The sequence below is a fragment of the Cricetulus griseus genome, chromosome 3, assembly GCF_003668045.3.
Source record: "Cricetulus griseus strain 17A/GY chromosome 3, alternate assembly CriGri-PICRH-1.0, whole genome shotgun sequence".
NCBI lineage: Eukaryota > Metazoa > Chordata > Mammalia > Rodentia > Cricetidae > Cricetulus > Cricetulus griseus.
This window is the reverse complement of record NC_048596.1, coordinates 201,137,617-201,155,665: the sequence shown is the minus strand read 5'-3', so window position 1 is coordinate 201,155,665 and position 18,049 is coordinate 201,137,617. Positions and strand designations below refer to the sequence as shown.

Here is an 18,049-nt window from a genome sequence, read left to right as displayed (position 1 = left end):
GAGCAAGGTCTCAGTATCAGGTATTTTGAGAATAGGAACATCCCAGCCCTATTAGAGGTAAGAGCTTACTGGTAGCTTGGCTGCTTTGCTTCCTTGATCTTCAGCTTGAACCCCAATATCTGTCTCTGAGTCCTTTTTTTTCTCTTGCTACAAATGACTTATCTTAAAAAAACAAACAAACAAACAAACAAACAAACAAACAAACTCTGCAGAGTTTTGGAATCAGCACAGATGCTTCAACTCTCTCTGTTATCTAAGAATATAAAAGCCAAACTTGCCAATGTGTATTTTTTTTCTTCACTCTAAGCATTTTATAATATTCACTTGAAAAAATTATTTCAAACCCTGGATTAAGAAAGGTGGGTTGAAACACTAATCAGTTATGTGTGCTGCCTGGCAGGGGTCTAGCTGCCTTAGATTAGCTCATGGATATGTAAATTAAATAACTCAAGAGAAAAAAAAATAAAAAACTACTTCCCCACCTTTTCCATGTCCTTCCCTGGCTTCTTGCTTACCAACCTCATGGGTGTTAACCCAAAACTCCCAAGTCTGAGATGGAATCTCTGTAATAAAAGGGCTTATTGATTAGTTTTGGATGCTGCTTAGAAAGGAACCTGGCACTGAAACAGGTTCCCTCAACTCCTATCATTTTAGCTCTATACAAGGTGAAGGGGGGGGTTGCAGAAATTGATCAGTTGGTAAATTGCTTGCTTTATAAGCATGAAGACTTAAGTTTGATCCCCAGAACCCTTTTCAAAAGTTGGGCAAGGTGGCACTTACCATGTGCTGTCCCTTAAACTGTGAGCCAGAATAAGCCTGTTCTCTCTTAAATTGTTCCAGTCAGACTATTTTTATCATATCAACATGGAAAAAAATAAACTAAGGAAGTGCACTATGAAAGGAGGCTCAGGTGCTGGGAATACTCTTGCCCAGGTATGCAAGGCCCTGAATTCCATCCCAAGTACAGCAATCAATCAATCAATCAATCAATCAATCAATCAATCAATCACAAAATATAAAAAGTAAATAAAAGAGGCTCAGACACAATTAAAAAATGACAAGTTTTTTAAAAAAGATTTATTTATTTTTATGTTGTGTATGAGTGTTTTGCCTGCATATATGTATGTATACCATGTGCATGCCTGTTGCCCTTGGAGGCCAGAAGAGGACATCAGATTTCCTGGAATGGGAATTATAGACAGCTGTGAGCTACCTTTTGAGTGCTGGGCATTAAACCAAGTCCTTTGTAGGAGCAAGTGCTCTTAACCATTGAACCATCTCCCTAGCCTCACCAATGGTTTTGACATATAAACATACACCTTTGGTTTAACAAAACCTAAGAAGTCTACTATAGATTAATTGCTTTCACTGCCTGAAACTCTTTCAGAAACCCAAAAACTAAAAATTCAATGTTAATTTAAGATTAATTATTTTTGAAGTTAAATTATTTGGAGGATGTTTTCAAATGACTCAAAGGTAAACAACTTCAGTATAATATCCATTCTATAGTTATACTCACAAATTATGTTCCAACTAAAGGTAATGACAAGGAACTAATGTTGGCATTAAGCAGAGGGTACAGGACAGATGAGAATTTCTTTTCCCTTAATTGTTCTGTCTTCTCTCTCTTTTGTATTTTGTATAAAAAGCAGTTGTCTGTCTCCAAAGCTTGGCATATTTTCACTTTTTCTTGCTTGGAGAGCTTGCTTAAACAAAATAATATATTAAGTACTTGACTATGAACTGAAGCAGTCATCTAATTTTAGTTTTTAAAAATTATTTAATGCTATAGGTGTGTGGTGGTTTAAATGAGAGCAGCCCCCACAGGCTCATGCATTTGGTTATTTGGTCCCCAGGTGGTAGAACTGTTAGGGGAAGATTAGAAGGTTTAGCTTTGTTGGAGGAGATAGAGGTGGGCTTTGAGGTATGAGAATACTTCAGACCTTTCAAGCTCGTTCTCTCTACCTTGTGTTTGTGGCTTGAGATGAGAGCTATCAGCTGTCCCTGCTCCGATGCCTTGTTCCACCATCAAGGAATCTAGCCATCTGGAAATGTAAGCCCAATTAAATGCTTTCTTCTATAAGTTGCCTTGGTCATGATGGTTTATTACAGCAATAAAAAAAAGTAAGTAACACAGGTTGTTTTGTCTGCAAGTTGGAGGACAGCCTAGGTACATCAGACACTGTCTCAAAAAGAAAAAAATAAAGGAGAGAGAGAGAGAGAGAGAGAGAGAGAGAGAGAGAGAGAGAGAGAGATTATGGGGTATAATAGTTTATCAAATAGAAATTAGATAAGGGAGACCAAGAGATTACTCAGCAGTTCAGAGCAGCAGGTGTTCTCCCATGGACACATATCATGTGAGTGCCTGGTGCCTGCAGAAGCCAGAAGAGGGCATTGGACCCCTTGACACTGGAGTTAGCCAGTTGTAAGCTGTTATGGAAGTGCCAGCAATTGAACCTTGGTCTTCTGGAAGAACAGATTGGCCTCCAACTTGCTATCTCACTATGTAGCTGAGGATGACCTTGAACTTCTGATTCTATGGCCTTCATCTCCCAAGTGCCGGGATTACAGGACTATACTACCACAGTCAGTTTGCACATTCCTGGGAATCAAACCAAGGGGTTCTTGCATGCTTGGTAACAGTTTGCTAGCTGAACTAAATCCTCAGGCCTGTAAGTCTGTTTCTTTCCTGACCATATAATCCTCTTCCCTCTGTTTGTCCCCAAATGAGCTGCTGGAAAGCACAAAGGCCCTGTATTTCCTTGGTATGAGCACCAATGAATGACTGTCTGTGCTTTAGCCATTATTGTTTTGTTCAATGCTCCCATGCTGACAAAGCAACTAGAATCACACTGGTATTAGCTGCTTTTGTCATCCTTGACTGGTGAAGGGTGGACTCTTTCTTATAGACTGTACCCTCTAATGTCACCCTCCCTTTTGGGGGAGTCACTTCATTATTTTTAAGAGATAATATAAAATCTTACAGGAGTCTTACCCAGGATTTGAATTTGATCTATGAGGTCTTGTTTTGTTCCTTTAACCTATAATTCCACATGGAACTTTCTGATTAAGCCTGTTTATAGGCACCCAATTTTACCAACCTTTGGCAGTTTTCTGTACACAGGAATGCTAGAAACCTCCCTTTCCTTGCCATACTTTCCCAAAAGAGTTGTAATGCTTTGCAAATACTTTCTTACACAGAAGGGAATGATATGTAAGTCCCTTCCTTTTCCCACCCTGTCTGCTTGTGACTATCAATGGATTCACGATTGTGTAGAGACCTGGTTTGGAGGTCACAGGATCTGGGGATAGGAAGACACGAGTGAAAGGTTCAGCTGGTGGTAGATTGGTCCCAGCACACTTACATATGCACACTTAGAAACAGCAACCCTTCGTCTTTTGTTTTGTGTAATTATCATTTAGTATACCCAGTAGGGTTTTCAAACCTTTCATATCTCCGTGGATTTATTTTATTTCAGAGTGAAAGTGACTTTATGACCCAATTACCATTAATGTGACTTATTGCATTATGTTAGGGAGGAGGAGGGGAGAAGACATTCTGTTGAGGGGAGGCTGGCTAACCTCATGCTCCTGCCCCAGAAGAGGGGAGACCTAACTCTGCTCCATTGTTATAGCGCTGAAGCCCTGGCGACCCCGTCTGTTTCTTTCCTGACCATATAATCCTCTCTGAGATTGTGTGTTCCAGAGATTGTGTGTTCCAGATATTCTATTCTATCAGGGTGTGTGTGTGTGTGTGTGTGTGTGTGTGTGTGTGTGTGTGTGTGTGTGTGTGTGTGTGTGTGTCAAGGCCTGCGCAAGCAATACCAGAGCGCAGGTGGTGATAGACCTGGAAGCAATTTTGAGTTCAGAAGGTGTCAGAGTCAAGGACTGTGAGGAATGACGAGCCACTTTAGTCCAGTGTTACCGCCCTTACACGACAGTTGTTGAAGGAGACTGTTTTAGTGTTTGACCGACCAAGATTCGGGGAAGCCTGGAGGGTAGCCTGAAATTCACAGGATCGCGCGGCCCAGCCTGGCGGGCTGCCCACCTGGAGCGTGTTCACTGCGTGAATTTCAGAACCGCTGGGCGGACAGCTCCCCCGCGCCGGGCGCGGCTGCGCAAGGGGCGGGCCAGAGCTCACGGACCACAAGGACCCGCCTCCTTCCCCACGCCCGCGGGCTGCGAGGAGCCTGTGGGAGGTGATCCCGGCGACAGACTGGCCGCGTGCCACGCCTCAAGAAGGTGGGGCGTCCGACTATCCCCGCCCCCGCGAGGCCCGTGATTTCCATTGGCCAGCGGCTGGAGGTGCTGGAGGCGGGCCCGGTCCGCGGCTCGCGCCCGGGAAGGTCGGCGGCGCAACGCGGCTGCCGCGGGGAGGGCGCACGGGGACGCGACAGAGCCGGGCGCGGCGGAGACGCAGCGGGCGGGGGCGGCGGCGGCGGCGCGGCGGCGCCGGGCAGTGCCTGAGTCTCTTCCCGCCGCGGCCGCATCTAGCGGCACCCGAGCTCCAAGGCGCATCCCGGGCTCGCGGCCCGAGCGGCCAAGACGGCGGGCCGGCCGGGCGCGGGGCGGCGCGCGCTGTGCTGCGGGCTGCGCTGGTGGGGAGCCGCGGGCCGCGGCGGGGGTCCCGGGCCCGGCGTGTGCGGCTGGGAGGCGCTGTGGGGTGTCGGCACGAGGGCGGCGGCCGGGGCCATGGCCGAGGGCGGCGGGGGCGCGCGGAGGAGGGCTCCGGCGCTGCTGGAGGCAGCCCGCGCACGGTACGAGAGCCTGCACATCTCAGACGACGTGTTCGGCGAGTCGGGCCCGGACAGCGGCGGGAACCCCTTCTACAGCACCTCAGCAGCCTCGCGCTCCTCCTCGGCCGCCTCCTCGGACGATGAGCGCGAGCGTCCCGCTCCTCCTGGGACCGCCCCGCCACCACAAGCCGTGGATCCTTTGGAGCTGGAGGAGGATGAGGCCGGTGGGGGCTGGAGCTCTGCGCTGCGGGATCGCCCGCCCCCACACTTCGAGGACACCGGTGGTGAGGATCGACCGGGGACACTGGGATGCAGGGGCGCAGGGCGCGGCCTGAAGGCTAGAGTATGAGCCAGGCTGGTTCCAGACACTCTGGACCCACACCTGTGATTTTTCTGGAAGCAGATGGTTGGGGAGCAGGGATTTAAACAGATGGCCCTACTGCCCATGGGGGGTGGTCCCAGGTTTCTCGTGGGTGGAGACCATGCGAGCACTTTGCCAGAGGCTTTCTGTCATCTGGCAGTGTCGCACCTGTAGGGTCAGTAAAGTATGGCCTTCCTGGTGTAGGGGATCCACATACCTGGCATGGCTGAGACAGGGTCATTTTCACTACGTAGGACCTAGGTGCCAGGGGTGAGGCTGGTCGCAGCTGAAGCGTAGGGAGAACCCAGTGAGAGAGGCCAACCCAGCATCTTCACTGAGCTGTTTTCCTTGAGAAACTTCCTGTGGTGCCCGTCGATCTCTCACTGAGAGGAACGAAGGGCGATTCCTTTGCTTTAGGGCGCATGCTCTTCTTAGTCCGAGTTACTTTCAAGGTGTATAGACCAGACCCAGACCAGATTATCTGGAGATGACTGGAGTTGAGTGCAGTGACTTCTCTTGGCTTCAGCAGAGTCGAATTCTAAAATACCGCTGTTATGCAGCAACTCAGCCCTCTGCTTTCTGCAAAAGTGGAGGCTGCATTCCCATTTGACCCCCGGTGCTGCTGCTTAGACTCCATGGTTTCCAGGCAGGCAGATTTTACACCATATTATTCTGTGAAGTGCACACAACCAGTGTGGATGGGCGCCAGGGGAATGCTCTTTGCATGATCACCCCCCTCTCCGACACACACACTTTGGATTAATCCAGGCTAGTGTACGCTTAGTGTCACTAGTTATTGTTCAGCCCAGCAAGAATGCAGGTACAGGGGAGGCAGGCCCCGGGGACTGGATCTGGAAACCTTGCTCCAGGGAGCTGGAAAGGAGAAAGGTTGGCCCAACCCTGGAGGGAATGGTCTGCAACCTTGCCAGGCTGCGGTGTGCATGGGCAAAGTTGCAGCTGGTTTGGAGGTTTACCATCGTCGTGCAAGGCTCTAAGTGGGTATATTTTAAAGCAGGGCCATTTGGCTGTGATTAACTATACTCTGAATAGTGCTTCTGTAATATCCTACATTTCCCAGTGTGCCATTAAGGATCTCCTGCGCTGGACAGCTGTTTTCCATATTGACTCTTGGGACTGTACCAGCCCAGTGCCCCGGTTTGGCAGTCTTTACGCTGTAAGCTTTTGTGATTCCCATGTTGTAGCACTTAAGGTAGAAGTCTACAGAGGAAAACTCAGCGAACTCATAGATCTCGGGACAAAATAAGGACATTGTGCTGGGTTAAGCCTAGTGTAAGAATGATGAAGATTCTGGGTTGAGAAGTGTAAACACACCAACGTGACTTTTTTTTACACAGTTTACCTCTTAGTAACCTGTAATCAAGAGTCTGATTCAGAGCCCTTTACTCTACCCACTGCACACTCCCCATCAGTATTGTCTGATATTGGCATTAGATTCAAATCCTGCTTCCTGTCGGTGCCAGAGTTTGTACCTGAACCTAAGAGTCACCGTGAGGTACCATAGGCAAAGGCATTAGTAACTGCTGGTATTTGTGGCTGGTGTTGTTTTTTTGCTCTAGGTCCTATCTTTTAAATTTAGATCCAATTTAGAATTTCCTCTTTGTGGAACCATCTCCCTGAGGGAAACATGGGGAAAGAGTAAAGGGGCAAAGTTGATAGCTCCTTAAGCACCCGGAATGTGATTTATCAGGGCTTAAAATAGATGCTGATTTCCAGGATGGTCTGAGAAGATCCCTGAGCCCAGGATCGTGCAGAGAGATGGATGTGTTTATTAGGCGGCCAGTTGCTGTAGCTCTCAGCCAAGATGTTGAGCTACTCACCTACAGGGACACTCCAACAATTGCTCTATACCTCCCGGAATGCTGCCTGCATCTCTCTCTCTTCTAGGCCATCCAGTTTCTTAACAGATATAATTGGGTGGGTAGGGTGAGGGGGGAGAGGAAGAGAGTGGCATTTTGATGAGTTACCCAGTTTCATAATGGGACATTTGCAATTGCTGTGGCTGCTGCAGTCCCGTGAGGACTGCTCGGGATTCTAGGTTGATATGGAACTTACTGGCTTGCCCATTGTAAACAGTTGTATCTGTGCATGAATGTGAGTATGCAGATAGTGTGTGGAAATGTATGCATTGCCGTTGCTGGTTAAGCTGGGGAGAGTTTCTTCTCTTGAGTAGAATGCAGCTGTTTGTTCTCTTGACTCCTTTGATGACCTGGAGACCTTTGCTAAGGCTTTGGGGAGGAAAGAGGTGCATGATGGGGGCCATTATGCATTGAGTTGCTGTCAGAGCGGTTCTGTGGCTCTGTGGAGATTGTGCACATTGTGGAGAGACATCAGTGCTAAGCTGAGAAGAGGGGAGGAGAGATACCCGTGGTTACTGGTGAGAATCCTGACCCTTCGGGCTGCTCAAGTTTTCTCAGCCTCACCCCTATTTTCCGTGGCTTCTGCTTGCTGGATGGAGCATGCTTGGGGAAGCCAGCCAGCAATGGCAGGGGAGTGGCTCTTTCACCTCTCAGGCTGGGTTCTGAGGTGCGTGGGGGTGGGGTGGGGAGGCGGGGGTGCATTGGGAAGACTTAGATATACAAACTGCTGGCGGGCTGGTTGGCATACTTTAACCCTGGTGTTGATGGGAAAGTCTTCCTGGAAACTGAACTGCTTTCTGGGAGCACAGGGTCCAGACTTGCCACTAGTACCCCTAAAATAGCCCAGCAAGCTGTCAGCCTCACTTGCCTTCCCACTGTGCAAATCACCAGCTGTGTGCCAAGACTCCTGGGAGCAGTGAAATTCAGGCATCCTGTGTTTGGGGCCTCTGACCTTCAGGTTTCCCCTCTGAGCAGGCCTTCAGTCATGCCTTAGAGGAGGCAGAGGAGCAGGCAGCACCAGTCTTGGTTCTCCTGTTCTAGCTTTGTTTTTGTTTGTTTGTTTTGGTGACTGTCTGTGGTTGGGCTGTTCGAAGGAAGGGTCACAGGCAGGTCCCCTCCCATCCATTATACCCTGCCAACAACTGCCTGAGACTCCAGTGGGAGCCTGACCTTGGGAAGATGAGAGCAACATATGGAGGTGGAAATTAATATTGTTAAATTTTTGCCCTTAGAGTTTACTGCTAGCTTATTTTATTATTATCACTACTATTACTTATGATAATGATTATTATTATTATTATTATTTTCGAGACAGGGTTTCTCTTTGTAACAGATGTGGTTGTCTTGGAACTTACTTTGTAGACCAGGCTGGCCTCAAATTCACAGAGATCTGCCACCCTATGCCTCCTAAGTGCTGGGATTAAAGGTGTACACCATCACACTTGGCTTACTTTGGCTTATTAATAGTCTTTTATTTTTAACTTTTTTGTAATAATTATTTGTTAGATATATTTATTCTTTGAGTTTCATGAGTGCACGCAATGTATTTTGATCATATTCATGCTCTCTTCCCCTCTCCAGCTCTTCCCAGACCCTCTCCCCACATCTGCCTCCCAACATTGTGCATTGTGTTCTCTCTCTCTCTCTCTCTCTCCCTCCCTCTCCTTTATAACCTACTGAGTCTAACTTATGCTGCCCGTATATGCAGGGATATGGGGTATGGTCAACCTAGCAGATACCACAGCCCTAAAGGAAACTGTCTCCCCTAGCAGATATCAACTCCCTATAGTGCCTTGGCTGGGGGTGGGGCACGGCAGCTCCGTGCCCCACCCCCAGCCATCCTGCAATGTAGACTGGCTTGATCTTGATCTTATGAATTCCTGACTATAGTGGTTCTGTCATGTCCAGAAAACACGGTACCACCCATTCCTCCCCACCCTCTAGCTCTCACGTTTCTCCACCCCCCCCACAATGTTTTCTGAGCCTTTCTGGCAGGGATGTGATGTAGATGTCCCATTTATGGCCCAGCACTCCATAGTCATTCTTTGAACTCTAACCATTTGTCAATCTCTCTAATAACACCATCTAGCAAAGCCTTTCAACTAATGAATAAGAAGAGAAAAAATATTTCTTTTTAAGGCTAGAGTTAAGTGGGGTCTATGACCTGGGAGAGCAGAAGGCCCTCCTGTGGAATCTGGGAATCGGAGCTTTCTGTCTTGGCTCTATGCCAGGCTGAGTGGCCACAGGAGGAGCCTGGGACTTCAGGAGCCACAGCTGCAATCTCAGGCTGTGCTGCCTAACAGCTGAGCATCCATGTAGGGTACGTGCAGATGGCTTCCTGGGAGCTGTATGTTCCAAAGCTGCCCAAGATGGGGAACTTGGAGCTTCTGGTGTAGTGCACATCAGATGTTGCTCATCTGTGTGTCATTACCCGTCATGTTGACACAGACTCTGTGGTAGAGAAGTTGCCATTTCTGCAGAGGAAGATAGTCTTAGCTTCCTAGCTGTGGGAGCAGGTGGAGAGACTAGGTCAGGTAGACATGAGGACGCCATCCCCTAGTCAGCCCTATAGCTCTGGACAGGCAATTCCACCCCCTTTTGTTACTGGAACTTGTTTCAGCTCTGCCACCATGCCTGGCATATTTCCATGTTAATACATAGAACTGTTTTTTCACTAGGTGGGAGTGTGGGTTACTGTTCTATGAATTTTAACACATGAATGTACTTTTATAACCAACCCTTGTCAGGGTAGAGCAGGAAGAGTTTCTACTTTCCCTAGGAAGATAGGGCTGCTTTTCAGGAGGTGGGACTTCCTGTGTCGGGAGGTGTGGCTACGGATGTTAACAGTGCCTGTGTAAGGTTCCCCACTCTTTCTAGAGTGTCAAACTCACCTTTATTTCTAAAAATTGTGCTTGTATATTTTTCTTAACATCATAATAAACATCTTCACTCTAGAAAGTAAGAATTTTTTTTTGTTTGTTTGTTTTTCGAGACAGGGTTTCTCTGTGGAGCTTTGGAGCCTATCCTGGCACTCGCGCTGTAGACCAGGGTGGCCTCGAACTCACAGACAGCCACCTGCCTCTGTCTCCTGAGTGCTGGGATTAAAGGCGTGTGCCACCAACACCCGGCTAAAAAATAAAAATTTATCAAAAAAATTTTAGTCCCACAATCTTCCATTATCTGGAGAAAACCAGTTGTGATGCTAAATACATAAGTCCTGTATATAAGATTACATCATGATGGTTGAACTGAGTTTTAATTGCAATTAATGACTTGTGAACATTTTCCACTAAATTTTAAAGCTGTAAAATTTTAATGGATATGTAATACTCGGATGATATCTCTGGTTAGCCTTGAACCTAAGGCCTTAAAAATTATTATTGTACATGCGTGTGTATGTGATGTGTTGGGGGGGGGGTACGTGTGTGCCATGGTGTGCATTTGGAGATCAGCGAACAATTGTGTGGAGATTCCTTCCTCCTTGGTGACTCTAGGTTTTGTCAAGTTGACAATGAAAGCTAATCAGGACAGATGCTCAGCTCTAGAGTGATTAGCAGCTTCTCTTCAGAATAGCAAACCAGCATGAGATTTTGGGGATGCACCTTGACTTGTGGAGAGTCTTGCACTCAATGAAGTATATGTAGAGGGTGTAACACACATGGGGTACATGTGTCCTGAAAAAATCATGGGGCACAGTGATTTTTTACATGCTGCATTCATGTACCCACACAGGATCCTCCTGCTCCTCCTAGCCAGTACCTCCCTCTTCTAGAGTTCTGTCATCTAAAGTAACTTTGCTTATATTATGCTTTCAAGACTAAGTCACATTATTGCATATCTCAACTTTTTAAACAATTACTTGTAATTTTTTAAAGATTTATTATTTTAAATTACATGTAAATATGTGCATGTGGGTATGTGCACATGAGTGCAGGTTCCCAAGGAAGCCAGAGGCATCAGATCCCCTGGAGCTGGGGTTGTGAACTACCTGATATGGGTGCTGGGAACTGACCACTGCTCCCCCAGAAGAACAGCAAGTACTCTTAACCACTGAGCCATCTCTGCACCTACTTGCATGTGTTTTTATGGCTCTAAACCATCCATTTCTTTTGGGCACAAATATCTAAGAGTAGATTGCTGGGCATAGTTTAGATATCTGTTGAGGTTTTATACTAGATTATTCTAGTCTGGGGGTTCTATCCTGTGCTTCATATAGCTTCAAGGAACATGTTAAGCCCACTTGCTTTTGCATTCTCCTCCATGGTAACCAGGCTTGTTTCTGGACTTTGCTGTGTGTCTCCTGGGGGACAGGATGACTGCATGTGGAGGCCCAGTGCTGTAGTGGGTGGTGACAATTTTCCCATTTACTTTCCCTCAGCAGGGAGTGAGACATGCCAGGTATTAATTCAGCAAGCACATTGAGCCCTGCTCGGATAGGAAGATAAGTAACTTCAGTCTCCTGGGACCTGAGAGGGGAGGGGAGGGTGGCAAATGGAGGAGCAAGAGATGAATCCTGGTGTGTGGTGATCAGGGGAAAGAGATTTACATGGGATTCCAGAACATGGTGTACGAACAAGTAAAAATTAGTCAGGGGTGAAAAGTGTCTCAAGAGAGATGCCACAGTGGTTAAGATCCTCTTGCAGAGGATCCAGGTTTGATCCTGCACATACTTAATGGCTTACAATTGTTTATAACTCTAGCTTCAGGGATCTGATACTCGCTTCTGGCCTCTGTAGGCACTGCGTGCACATGGTGTACTTACATATACACAGGCAAAACACATAGAAATAAAAATAAATAAATATTTTTAAAAAGAGAAAGAAGCTGGGCAGTGGTGGTGTACGCCTTGAATCCCAGGCAGAGGTGGATCTCTGAGTTCCAGGACAGCCAGAGCTACACAGAGAAACCCTGTCTTGAAAAAGAAAAGAGAGAGAAGGGGAAGGGACTCCATCTTGCTGTGAGTAGCCTCTTTCAAATGAAACTGAGTTTCCCCATGTGAATGAACCCTGGGTGAGAATGCTTTGAGTTTGTGTAGTTGCATCTCAAGTAACCTTGATGAGCTGAACTCTGAGTTTACCTTGAGGCAAACAGGACACCCCCATGGGGGTTGGGGGGTTCAGAAGTTTTGTGGGAGTGAGATCTTGGAGAGGGTGGGTGGCAGGGGGCCTTCCAGGAAGATGGCTAGGAACAGGCAGTGTGGTAAAATGTTCATAGTGTACTGGCAGCACCAAGGTCTCTGCAGAGGGACTCTGTTTTGCTCTCTAAGCTGTAGTGTGCTGTACTGATCTTTGATTGATGTTGTTTTACTGGGGCGCTTCTTCAGCTTCTCCTTAGCCCTAAGAGTTTTGTTTATTGTTTGAAGTTTCTTCACTTATTTTAATTTTTGGTTTTGGAGACAAGGTCTTACACAGTACCTCAGGCTGACGTGGAACTTGACATGTAACCCAAGCTGGACTTTTGGTCCCCAGTGCCACCTGTATGTACCACTACACCTGAATGATACCATTTTTAAAAGTTTTGGCCAGGCGTTGGGTAGTGCACGCCTTTAATCCCAACACTTGGGAGGCAGAGGCAGATGGATCTCTGTGAGTTGAAGGCCAGCCTGGTCTACAGAGCAAGTTCCAGGATAGGCTCCAAAGCTACACAGAGAAACTCTCTCAAAACAAACAAACAAACAAAAAAAACAAAAAAAAAGTTTTGAATTTGGGGGCATTTTGAATTTCACTTTCAGATTACAGGTACTCAGTTCATACTACATTATTTGTTCATTAGTAGGTTAAAATTTGTTTGGGTTGTAACTACATTTTAGAATAAGAGCCAAAACCTTAAATCTTCATGTGAATGTAGTCTTCATCCTTCTTGGGTCTGTACCTCAAGAGTTGCTGGTTCCTACAGTAACATTTTGGGGTCTCCCTGACTATTTTCCTTTGTGGCTACACTGTGCAAGTCTCAGAGCAGTATGTGGCTTGCTAGGGGCTTTTTTTTTTTTTCTTGTTTCTTCACACTTGTTATAGGGTTTGATTTTAGTCAGTGTACTGAGAGCAGAGTAGATCTAAGAAGGTCCTGGTTTGGGCTACCCCAGTGACTCATGGAGTTGAACATCTCTCCTTATGTTTATTATCTTTTTAATATTCTTTTTGTGTGTGTATACATGTTTGTGTGTATTCTAGTACATGTGCCTGTTTGTGAAATGCATATGAATCCAGAGGTCAGCCTTGGGTGCCTTCCTTAGTTCCTCACCACCATATTTTTTAAAAAAGATTTATTTATTTATTATGTAAACAGTACTCTGTCTGGATGTCTGCCTGCTCATTATAGATGGTTGTGAGTCACCATGTGGTTGCTGGGGATTGAACTCAGGACCTCTGGAAGAGCAGCCAGTGCTCTTAACCTCTGAGCTGTCTTTCCAGCCCCAACCACCATATTTTTTCTAGACAGATCTCTCAAATTTTCCTGGATTTCACTGGTTCAACTAGACTGGCTAGCCAGTGAGCCTGAGGGATCCTCCCGCCTCTGCTGCCTCAGTGCTGAGATTACAAGTACACACCACCATGTTTGGCCTTTTTTATGTGGGTCTGGGGAATTGAACTCAGTTCCATATGGCAAACTTTACTGACTGAATAATCTCCTCACTCAGCCCACTCTGGACAGTCTAATCCAATCTTTTCTCATGTTTCCTTGTTTGCCTTTTTGTGATTGAATTGTAAGAGCTCTTTATATATTCTGGATACTTGTTTCCTAGTAGATAAATAACTTTCAAATGTGTCCTTAAAAGCAGAAAGTCTGTACATTCTGATGATGTCTCCCCTACCTGGTTTATCTTTGTGCTTTTCATGTCATAGCTAGGAAATAGTGACAAGGTCAGAATCATTACACAGTGTCCCTGTGTTTTCTCCTATAAACTTCTCCTACTTTTCCTGTTGTTCTGATGAATAACCTGGCAAAAGCAACTTAAGGAAGGTTCATTTGGGCCAAAGGGTTCAGCCCATTGTAGTTGGGAAGTTGTGGGATCTGGTCACATTGCCTCTGTTGTCAGGAAGCAGAGAGGTGAACACTAGTACTCTGCTTCACTTTCCCTTTTTATGCAATCCAGGGCCATATTTAGAGGTGGTCTTCCCCCTGCAAGAAGTCGTTCACAGGCGTATCCATTGCTCGTGATTCTAGGACCTAGGTTGACAATCAGTGTAAGACATCACAGAACTAAATCCCTTTAGCTCTTATGTTCGTAGTCATTCCATTCTGAATTATGCTCAGAATGACTGATGTAAGGTACGTTTGTTCTTCCACATGCAGATATTCACTTTCTCAGCACTATTCTTTGGAAAGACCACTTTTTCTCCATTGAACTGTTTTGGAGCCCTTGTCAGATATCAGTTGGCTGTTATTTATAGTCCTCTCTCTCTCTCTCTCTCTCTCTCTCTCTCTCTCTCTATCTATCTATCTCTCTCCCCTCCTCTGACTCCCTTCTTTGCAGAGGTTGAAGCCAGGTCTTGTGAATGCTAGGAATGTGACCTAGCCCCCATTTTCTATCTTAATTCTATTTATGTCTCTTTTTCTTCCCATACTTTATAATGAAATGTCTATTTCTCCACAGTAATTTGAAAATAATATGCTGATTTCCCAATCAAGATCTTTGTAGGCTGGGGGGGGGGAACGTACGTACGTAACTTACTGATCGAGCACCTGCCTATCACGTACAAGGTGCCAGCTTTGATCCCCAGCACTGAGAATTAAAAAAAAGAAGAAGAATACCTTTTGCACCAGAAATTTTTAACTTTCTGTCATACAGTTCCAAGGTTTATAACTTACCATCTTTTCATGTCACACATCCATGGATGTGATTGCAGACACTCCTACACACACACACACACACACACACACACACAAGATCAAATACACATTTTACCCAAATGGCTAAATGTTTGCATGACTAAAGCTGACTGTAGATTGAACTTGTAAGATAAAAAGAATACCTTCTGAAGTTTTGTTTAAAAGCATTTACATTAAAATCTGTGAGTTGAGTGTTGAAAGGATCAACGGCATAGCTCAGTATTAATAATTTTTCACCCCATCAGAGCCTGGATCTTGCCTGCAGCTGCTTTACCAAGAGCTCATTGAAAAGAGAGAGATGTTCACTTTCAGTGGGTTCAGGGAGGTCCCCTCATCTGGGGTGTGCTTCCCTTCCTCTGCTGACTCCTCTCTACAGGTCTGAGTATAGATGTGAGGATTTCCTTGGTGACTTGGTTCCATTTCATTCAAAGCTGGGAGTGATGAACCTTGCTCACTGCCTCAGGGTGTTCTTTGGGCATTTTTAGGAGGAAGATTCAGAGGTTGGCCCCACCTCTCTCTCTCTCTTTCTCTCTCTCTCTCTCTCTCTCTCTCTCTCTCTCTCTCTCTCTCTCTCTCTCTGTGTGTGTGTGTGTGTGTGTGTGTGTGTGTGTGTGTGTTTTAACTCAAGTTTCTGCACATAGTCCATGTTCCTAGGATCACTTGGAAAATCCAGGAATGTGGCAGTGCACCAAAGTGCTTTTTTTCAAGCTAACAAAATCATTGGTTTTGTGTCTTCCTGCAGAGATAAGTGGTGTGCAGTGAGGAATGCCTGCCCTCCCATGGCTGATCACTTGGTTCCCAGGGTTCCTGGGGAGCAACAAAGGGGAAACAAGTCTGGGAGCCTCCTTAATCTGCAGACTGTTGGCCACAGAGGCCCATGTGCTGCCATGTCCAAATGTCTGCTGCTCAGGGGCAGAAAATGCACATTAACCTAGGGGAAATTTTCTTTCAGTACCGAATTTTCCAGGAAGAACTCAATAGCAATGAGTCATAGTCAGAGCAGATCTCAGCAAGCCTTTGTCTCTTGGTGGATAAACATGGTGGCCTGTCTCTGGTGCTCATATCAGCCCTTATGTAGAGTGGGACTTCAGTCTCTAGAAATGAAAATTACGAGGACGTAGTCCCACCCTCCTTCTTTGACAAGGTCTCAGTGTGTGGTGTAGGCTGGTCTTGAACATAGGGCAATCCAGCTGCTTCAACCTCAGCTGGCATCACAGATTATTAATAAATTGACTTTATTTCACATTCCTATGTTTCAAGAGTGAGGACAGTTTTTCTCTAGAACTTTCTCTTTTTTTCATACTTTGTGTATTCTTTTCAGGTCGAGACTGTTGGTGTAATAAAGAATGCTGGATTTTTGACCTGTTTGAATTTCCAACTTCTTGCTATTCTACTTTTAACAACTACTCACTAGATGAATTCCCAGATAGGACATTTCTCTGAAACAGTTACATTCCAAATGAAATTAAATGACTATAAAATTACAGTAAATTTTTAAGGGCTATTTAGCTCAGTGTTATGCATTTTAATACATAAAACAGTTCTACAAAGATTATTTTATAACCTAAGCTATTTTTTCTGCCTTGTATCTTGTTAGCTCTGAAAGGATATTCTTTTAAAAAGTGTGTGTGTGTGTGTGTGTGTGTGTGTGTGTGTGTGTGTGTGTGTGTGTCTGCCTGTCTGTCTGTCTGTCTGTCTGTCTGTCTGTGTGCATGTGTGTAGTTCCCCACAGAAAGAAGCCAGAAGAGGGTGTTGGATCCTTTGGATCTGGAGACTTAACAGGCACTTGTGAGCTACTTGACAAGGGTGCTGGGAACTGAACTTGGGTCCTCTGGAAGAGCAGGAAGTGCTCTTGATTCTTGAGCCATAGCTCTAGCCCCAAGGATAAATACTCTATAAATAAAGTTTATCTAGGCTTTGGGACTAGAGAGCTGGCTCAGCAGTTAAGAGCACTTGTGCTCTTCCAGAGGACCTGGGATTGATTCCCAGTACCCACATAACAGCACACATCTGTTTGTAACTCTGGTTCTAGGGGATCTGACTCCCTCTTTTGGCCTCCAAGGGCATCAGGCACACACAGGGTTCACAGCCAAAGTACCCATAGACATGCAATAGTAAACAAATATAAAAGTTATCTGGGCAACATTCTTATTATACTCTTGTATTGACTGTCTAATTTTCTGATATGGAAAACTTTTTAGATTCTCAATTTATTTTTGTGTGTGGTGTGTGTGTGTGTAGTGGATGTGGTGTGTGTGTGTGTCTGTATGTTACCCCTAGCTGTGGGCCTGGGGTGTACACACAACTCCAAAAATGCATTTCCTACCTTGAGAGCTGTGGATTTGCAGAGGGAAGCATCCCCAGGCCCCTGACTACAGTTCTTGTCACCTGCCCAGAGCTGCCCTGGCAGAGGCGTGGCCAGTCTATCCATTTTCTTTTAGGTTTGAGTTCACTCTGCCTGAGAGGCGGACTTTGTTTCCCTTAGACCAAGAAATGTCACCAGTGAACACCCTATGGCTTTTCTTGTTACCTCTGTGCAGAACTTGTCCCTTTGTTGCTGCTCCTTGGTTGTCCCTTTCATCCCTGCATCTCAGAATGAAGGCTTGAAGTCTCTGGCCTTACCTTTTGTGTTGCTCTCTTCCTCCACCCCTGCTTTGCTCTTCTCAGTCTCCATCTCCCAAGTCAGTCATTTGGTAATCATTGTGACCACCTTTGCTGGCAGAACTGTTTAGTGGGGAGATCAGGTGTCATTGCGGTGTTTCTGTCATGACACACCCCCTCATGTATTGCAGGGGAAACCCTTTGAGTGCTGTCATTATTTTAATTAAAATTCAAGCTACACCTGTACCCTCCAACCTCTCTTCCGGGGCCTGTGGTCTGTTTCTTCTCAGCAGGCTTCCTGCCTCTATTCCTGAGGTTTTTAAAGTCAGCACTTCCTGCAGGCTCCTGGGATCTAGGTCTGGTAAGGAACTGGCACCCTACTCCCATGAGACTTTGCTTCTGGCAGCAGCTTTGGAGTTAGGGCTCTGCTGCTGTTTATTGAGGCAAATGGGGAGCCTGTGCCAAATCTGGTTCTTGTCTAGAGTCCATGAACCTCTAAAAAGCTGCATTCTAACCTATTCCAAGTATGGTAGAAAGGTGGGTACCACTGAGGTGACTTTAGACATCTTATATGTTTCTTTGAAGAAATACAGCAAGTCTGCACATGCATGTACACATGCTATGGCACGGGTGTGGAGGTCAGA

General features: G+C 45.9%; 1 protein-coding gene across 1 annotated transcript in view; it reads left to right on the top strand.

The window, feature by feature from the left end:
• Window positions 1–4,692: 4,692 nt before the first annotated feature.
• Window positions 4,693–18,049, top strand: part of Pgbd5 (piggyBac transposable element derived 5) — a 58,497-nt gene continuing 45,140 nt past the window's right edge. Inside the window, exon 1 of the mRNA XM_027404849.2 lies at window positions 4,693–5,020. Coding sequence (XP_027260650.1) covers window positions 4,693–5,020 — 328 coding nt within the window. The remainder of the gene's footprint in view (window positions 5,021–18,049) is intronic.